Source organism: Cygnus olor, chromosome 3 (genome assembly GCF_009769625.2).
Source record: "Cygnus olor isolate bCygOlo1 chromosome 3, bCygOlo1.pri.v2, whole genome shotgun sequence".
NCBI lineage: Eukaryota > Metazoa > Chordata > Aves > Anseriformes > Anatidae > Cygnus > Cygnus olor.
Window position 1 is genome coordinate 3,590,971 of NC_049171.1, and position 6,889 is coordinate 3,597,859.

A 6,889-nucleotide genomic window follows, 5' to 3' on the forward strand; every position below is an offset into this window, starting at 1 on the left:
TGTCTTGTTTTGCCTTTTATTTTTCCTCCATGTATAAAGTTTGAAGCTTCCCAGGTCAGCTGGGAAGGTCCCGTGGAAACAGACACTTATTTGTAAGGGGGAGAGGGAAACCAACCAACTGAACAAGCTGTAATTATTTAAAGATGTAAAAAAATATATATTAAGAAGTAGTATGGCTACCGATCCACGTAACTTCTACACCTTTAGAACTAATGGAAATAAAATAATGACAATAAAACCAGAAGGCTGCTGCCTGACTCTGACTATCCTGGGGGGCTTCCTGGGGAAGGCTGGGGGTAAATATTCTTGTATTTGGTGCACCTGAAGAAGCAAAGATTATTTTAATGCACAGGGGGGAAAGCACCCAACATGTTTTCCAACCTGCAGGTAATTCCACTAGCACAGAGGAGAGAGGATGAGCTCCTCCAGACACTTTCATACCCTCATAATTTACCTTTCTTGCTCTTTTTACTGACAGTTGTTCTGCTGATTCAGCCTGACTGTTCCCAGCTGAGCTCCCAGCTGCCCCCCCATAAGCCAAAATCACTTTTCCACCAAAGGCTGCGCTCACAACCCTCACGCAATCCCCCCAGCCATGGGGTGTCCAGGCTCCTTCCCAGTTCATCCAGTCCCTTGGGCAGCTGGTGGGCTGGGTGGGGCCAGCACTTGAAACCTCACCCATTTCTCCCACGCCAGCCAATTAGGGAGCTCCCCTGCTGATTTTTTTGGAGGGGAAGGGTCTTATTTTCTCCATTAAAGCATGTGAGTGGAAGAGGTTGGGCTGTGAAGGCTAGAAAGGAGGTGATGATGCTGGTTTGGGCTGTGGGAGGTGGTTGGGGGGTAGTAGAAGCAGGCAATGGGGTAGGGGGAGAAGGGAGGGGGCTGGTCAGCCCCTGGGAAGGGCAGTAGTTGGGGGGGGCTGGCTGTAGGATTTTGGGACAGGGGATGTGCAATGGGTGCTTGTTTTGGGGGGGGGGCTGTGCTGTGTGTGCGAAGGCATTGGATGAACCCCATCACTAGGAGTGTGCTATAATATGGTTCCTTCTGCTGCCCCTGGGAGAACGGGGGGGTGGGGGGGAGCTCTGGGTTGTTTTGGAGAGAAGTGAGAATTGGATATAATTCTGGGGGGTGGGAGAAGGCAGTGTGGAGCTGGCGGGAGGCAAAAGCAAAGGCCCCCATCCTGTGGGGTCTTGGCTGGTGTGTGGCTACAGGGGCTCCTTGTAGAGGGGCATGGGCTTTTCAGTGCATGGGTTTGGAGCAAACTGGGGAGATGATGGTTTTATACGGTGAGAAGATGGAAGGTGGTGGGCCGAGCAGAGCTGTGCCCCTGTAATTGCATGTGGAAAGTCAGGCCCATATGCATCAAAACCCCTGTAGCACCATGAAGCTGTGGTGGGATATGGGTTGTTCTTCCCGGTGCATGTCCCTTGCTCACCCAGGAGGTGCCACCACTCTTCTTGTTTGTGTGGAGGAGTGTTTGTAGGAGAACATGGCAGTGGCATCACAGCTGTGGAGCTCTGCAGGTGATTTGCAGCTCTCAGCTCTGGCCGTGAGCTGCTCTGAGGCTCATTTTGTGCTGCCTTGTGCAAATCCTGTGCCTACATAATTGGGAGGAGGACCAAAAGGACCTGGGGTGTGGGCAGGCCACTTGGCTGAGTGGTGTCCAGGGCCAGCAGCTGATCCTGGGGATCTGTCACCTCCCGGGTGACTCTTGACCTGGTACTGGCTTTAGCCTACAGAACACAACACGTAGCTAAATGGGTGTAACTGGAGCCAGCCTGTGAATAATTACCTCCTGCCCTAGGAGACACAGGGATAAAGCTCAGGTTTTTACTGCTGCAAAAGCTCTCCAGTTTGTGTGACCAGTTAAGGCCTTAAATGAAAGGTACCAGATCCAGGTAATGTTCTCTGACGCATTTTCCTCTTGGAGCTTTTCCAAAAGGGCTTGTGTTCATTGCAGCACATGAAGGCTTTTATAGCCACGCTGCCTTGCCCGGCCCTGTGGGATCAGCATTTGGGAGCAGCTGTGTCAGAGCCAGCCCAGATGCCTCTGCTGGTGGGTGCCCATGTGCATGCTTGATGTGAAAACCAATCTCAGAGTGGTGCCAAGTAGCTCAGAGCCTTTCTCTGGGTGCTGTGGGGTTTGAAGCAGAGCCTCTGGGATTGGTCTGCAGGGGGAATCGGCACTGCGGGATGGCAGCCAAGCCTTGCTTTCCGTGTCCTCGAGTTTCTTGTACTCTCAGTCCTGGCAGAAGTCCTCAGAACTGCCAGCAGTGTGTGGTGGGGGTCTTGTGCTGGAAATAACCATGTTGTTCTGATGTGGCTTCCTCCAGGGAGGAACAGGATGCTGTGGGATGGTGTTGCCTTGTCTCGGCTCTGATCCCAGGCTCTGTTAATAGAGTGTGCCTGCTCCCTAACCTGCTCCATGCTGTGATGGAGGGACAAGCAGCTGATAAAGCAAGGGGATGTGCTAACTCCAGTGGTGATCAGGGAGCTGTGCTTGCCTCTGTGCCCTTATCAGCAAAAGGATGGCTGCTACGGCCTCAACTGGCTTTGTTTTGGGAACATCTGTGTAAGGTTGTGTTCCTGCTTTGTGCTGGGACTGAAGCAGTGGCTGGAGTTCAGTGAGCTTCTCTTCTCTCGTGAGGAGAGATGCTAAGCAGTCTAAGGCCTTCTTGACTCCTGGAAAACCTGGGGTGGAAGAAGGCTTCTGACAATCTGCACATCGACTTACTGCTTGAAGTGAGTTTCTAACTAGTGTTAGAACAGGTTGCCCAGGGCCCAGTGGACCTAGATTGTGAAATTCCCCAAGGATGGGGGTTCCTCACCTCCCTGGTCCTGGAAGGGGCCTGTCTCTCTCCATGGACACTGCCAAAGGGGCTTGAGGAGGAAAATAGGTGTGAGGGGTTTGTGGTGAGCTCTTCCTGGGGATGTGAGCTCAGCCTCTGACTGTTAATCGTGTTTCTGAGCTGGAAATTTTCCCTCAGCTCTAGGGTCCCCAGTGTTTGGAGGTCCTGCCATTCCTCCACCAGCTGGCCAGGATGCCAGAGGGCCCCTCAGTGAGGAAGTTCCAGCTGCTGGCCTCCCGTTTTGTGGGGCAGGTGGTGGCCAAGGTGGGGGGAAGCACCAGGAAGATAAATGTGAATGACCTGAATGCCTTGAGGCTCCAGGACTCCCAGGTAAGCTGTGCTGAAGGTGACCATATCAGTCCATGGTGGGCCCTGGAGGGAAGCCACTGCCCTTTGGCTTGCCAGGAGCCTCTGAGAGGCCTTCACATGGGAGCAGTATCTAGATGCTTTTTGCTTCATGTAGATGAAGAAGGGATGATCTGAGCTCTGTCAGGGCTGGTTCAGATGCAAATGAATCCTGTGAAGGGTTGGGTGATGTGCCTTCTGCTCAGAAGAAGCTGTAGATAACGGCCCTTTGTATGGAAACACTTGGAGGCTACTCAGATCCTCAGTCCATCCCACCTTCCTTTCCTTCAGGTTCATGGGAAGAATTTATTCCTGGCCTTTGTGGCAGCTGGCTGTCCCTCAGGACCAAGCACGGAAGAGCCAGTGCCGCAAAGAGAAGCTGCTAGCGGGACAAGTTCTCCTGTCCAGGTCTGTGCTCCACAGACACATCCCAAGGAAGAGGAGCTGCAGGAGCTCCAGTGCTCCAGACCTGATGCCCCAGGTGCAGCAGCGGGTCCGGGCAGCTGGCTGCGCTTCCACTTCGGCTTATTCGGCAGTGTTCGGGCAAACGAGTTCTCAAGAGCAAACCAGGCCAATAAGAGGGGAGACTGGAAGGACCCCATGCCCAGGTACTTGGTGTTCTTCTGTTGTTCTGGGGAGGCAGTCTTCTGTTTCAGACTAAATTTGTGCGCGGGGGGTACTTTTAAAAGTCCTGTCCTCTTGTTTTCTTCCTCTTAAAATCTTAAAACTATGTCTTTAAATAGGTGTGGGGTGTGTTCAGCCAGGGACCCCATAGTAGGTTGCTGTTTGGGGATTCATGTTCTGTAGGTGTCATGGAAGCCTGTCAGCAATATCAGTTGGGTATGGTTTGCCTTGGACATGCCTTGTTTTAGTATTGTTCTCCTACCCGCAGTGAGAAGTGTTCGGTGTCCTGCTCTCTGCTGCCTTCTGCCTCCTCCATCCAGCCATGGCATCTCCACTGCTTTCCTTTTTCTGCTGTTTTATCTCCTTTGTTTCATCTCATCAGAGATCTAAGTGATGGCGCTTGTGGGCTTCATGTTGCCTGCCAGCCTGGGGATCGCGGTGTCAGTTCGGTTAAGACTTTTAGTCAAAGACAACTTTTAGGTTGCTAAAGTGAATCGTACCCCCCAAATGCCAGTTTCTCCCAGTTATGTCTAAAAAAAGCTTTGGATGAACATCTGGGGTAGCTGAAACAACTGGCTGTAGTGATGCTATTAGATACAGCAGTCAAAATACCTCTATTGGAGCCCAAACTATAGCTGGTGACCTTGGAGCCCTGGGGTACTGGTACTCCAAGAGGTTTCCCTGGCTCTCATAGGAATTGATGGGCATTTGCTCTCCATGGGCTGATGCCTAATGATGTGTTCAGTCTGTTTTTCCCCAAACTTAAGTTATGTGCAGACCCTTCCTAATCTTTGAGTGTGTTTTTTTTTTTTTAACTGTAAGCTGCTGCTTCTCTGCTCTATTTTGTGCAAATCTCTTCAGCCAGACCAGAATATAACAGATGGTTTAGGGATGTTTATGGTAGAGACTCTAACTTCTCTGCTTCTCTCAGACTGGTTCTGCATTTTGAGAGTGGAGGCTTCCTTGTTTTCTACAACTGTCGAATGCAGTGGTGCTCGTCTCCAGTGGCTGATCCTGCGTCTGACATCCTCTCTGCTGAGTTCCACCGTGGCCAGGCGCTGGATGCCCTCCGTGCACCCAACCCTGTCTGCTACACCCTCTTGGACCAGAGATATTTCTCAGGGCTGGGTGAGTTCCGGGGCTTAGTGGCAGAGCAAGAAAGGGAGGAAAGGTTTTGTATACTTGGGTGTACCCTGTGAGCTGAGTGAAATGTCTTAGTGTGGGTGGCTTGTACTTGTGAAAGAAAGGAAGATCTGCTCGATGGGTAGTGGGAAGGGACTTGTCCTCTGGTTAATTCCCAGCTATAAGTCTGCTTGTTGTATGTTGTCTCTGATACGGGGAATGGCATTGCTGGATGTGATCTTCCAGGCAGAAGTCACAGTGACTGGAAGCTGTTGGTCTGCATCATCTTGATAAGAAATATCCTTATGGTCTCCTTATTTCTGACCCTTTGCAGGGAACATAATTAAAAATGAGATCCTGTACCTGGCAAAGATCCATCCATTAACACGAGGATCTCTCTTGGCGCCTTCAGATCTCGAGCATCTGCTTGATTGTGCCATTCAATTCAGCTCAGACTGGCTACAGAGCAAGCTGCGTGGTGAAGGGTTGCACCTTCAGATCTACCACAAGGAGCAGTGTCCCCTTGGGCATGCGGTGATGAAGGGAACCTTTGGACCCTCTGGTGGATATAAGAGACTCACATGGTGGTGTCCTCAGTGCCAGCCTGCAGTGCTGTCAGGGGTCGGGGAGCCTACCCCAGTCACTGAGTGACCTGGTTTTATGTTCCTCGATTCCTGGAAGGTGTCTAGGTGTTCCTGAAAGGTCTCCTGAGATGGGCTTCATGGTTTCTTTGGTGTTGTCGAGGCTGTTTGTTAGGGACAAGGAGCAGGCGGAGTTGAAGTACTCAGTGGAGGTGACAGAAGCCACTTTTGCGTGCCTCTGGATGCAAAAAGGAGAAAGTGGTTGCATTTTTTTTGGTGACAAAACAGTGTAAAAAGTTTGACCAGTTCTGAGGTGTCTTTGTCTCTATGTCTGTGCTTCAGTGAATGGGAAGCTTAGGGTGCTGAGCAGGTGACTACTGTCACTGAGACTCTTGTCCTTGACCCTGGTACAAATAAAGTGACTTCAGATGGAGTTGAGTTAAAGGAGTAGGTCTGGCTGTCTACACAGCTTGATTGGTTCACTGTTAGATAATCCTACCTATGTTTATAGCAGTGTTACGTGTGTGTTGGGCTGTGATTTAGGTGTGGTTAAAAAATGAGTGTTTGTTCCTCTGTCAGCTCTTGTGAGAACAGCTGCCTCCTTCCAAGGGATGAAAACCTCAGCAGTGCTTGGTGTGTAGCTCAGCTCTGCCTCCCAGAGCATCTGCCCCCACAGGCTGTTTTCTGGCAAACTCTGCCAAATCCAGGTCTTGATGTCAAAAAAAAATCAGCTTTAACAAAGTACCGGGGTGGTTCCAAGGAGAGGGACTCAGTAAGGTCCCCAGCTACAACTAGGATCACAAGCCTGACCAATGTGGGGGTATCTAACAATGTTTGTGATGGGGACTGCATAAAACTCATGATCTTCAAGGTACCTTGAAAGCAGAAAGATTTGGAAATACATGATACCGTCCCTAGCTTGTCAGAGCTGTCTCTCTCCATGCAGTAGGGCAGAAGGTGTTGCAGTTCTCTCTCCCTGAGTTTGGCTTTAATTTAACAATGGATTGTTGACTTCTGAGTGAAAAATAAAAACTGAATTAGCAGAACTGGTGATGTTCAGCTGAAGTTCATTGTGTCTCTTTTGATGGTTTCTTGGTTAAAACATGAGGTATAAGCACAAGCGGGAGGACTCCAGAATCTCTTGCTGCCCTGTTAGAGGATGGCACCAGCAGCTTGGCTCAGCTGTACGGGTGTCTCAGCAGGAAAACATCTCGTGGATCTAAAGGTGGATTGTGAATCACCTGGGAATGCTGGAGTTCAAAGCCTCAATAGCAGGCTCCTTCCCAGAGGAGTTTCATGGCCTCTCCCCTGTGAACTGCAATGCCCTTGAGTGGTTGTGGGTGATGGGGCTGCTGAATTTATGGGGTT

General features: G+C 50.5%; 1 protein-coding gene across 4 annotated transcripts; it reads left to right on the plus strand.

The window, feature by feature from the left end:
• Nucleotides 1–613: 613 nt before the first annotated feature.
• Nucleotides 614–6,561, plus strand: NEIL2 (nei like DNA glycosylase 2). Of its 4 annotated transcripts, XR_005818004.1 has the most exons (7): nucleotides 615–801; nucleotides 2,988–3,179; nucleotides 3,486–3,802; nucleotides 4,750–4,946; nucleotides 5,275–5,651; nucleotides 5,763–5,791; nucleotides 5,935–6,561. XR_005818004.1 is itself a non-coding variant. In XM_040550652.1 (5 exons), exons 2-5 carry the CDS (start codon nucleotides 3,042–3,044, stop codon nucleotides 5,589–5,591), a joined length of 969 nt encoding a protein of 322 aa, XP_040406586.1. In that variant the 5' UTR covers nucleotides 614–801; nucleotides 2,988–3,041; the 3' UTR covers nucleotides 5,592–5,655. The 4 variants fall into 4 exon arrangements, 1 of the variants encoding a protein (XP_040406586.1); XR_005818002.1 differs by having other exon boundaries at nucleotides 616–801; nucleotides 5,763–6,561; XR_005818003.1 differs by lacking the exon at nucleotides 615–801 and adding an exon at nucleotides 2,395–2,742 and having other exon boundaries at nucleotides 5,763–6,561.
• Nucleotides 6,562–6,889: the final 328 nt, after the last annotated feature.

Excerpts from the sequence above, each read along its gene's own strand:
- NEIL2 (XM_040550652.1), top strand. The coding sequence starts at position 3,042 with ATGCCAGAGGGCCCCTCAGTGAGGAAGTTCCAGCTGCTGGCCTCCCGT. Across the intron at positions 3,180-3,485 it reads TGAGGCTCCAGGACTCCCAG|GTTCATGGGAAGAATTTATT; the intron begins GTAAGCTGTGCT and ends CCTTTCCTTCAG. Across the intron at positions 4,947-5,274 it reads GAGATATTTCTCAGGGCTGG|GGAACATAATTAAAAATGAG; the intron begins GTGAGTTCCGGG and ends GACCCTTTGCAG.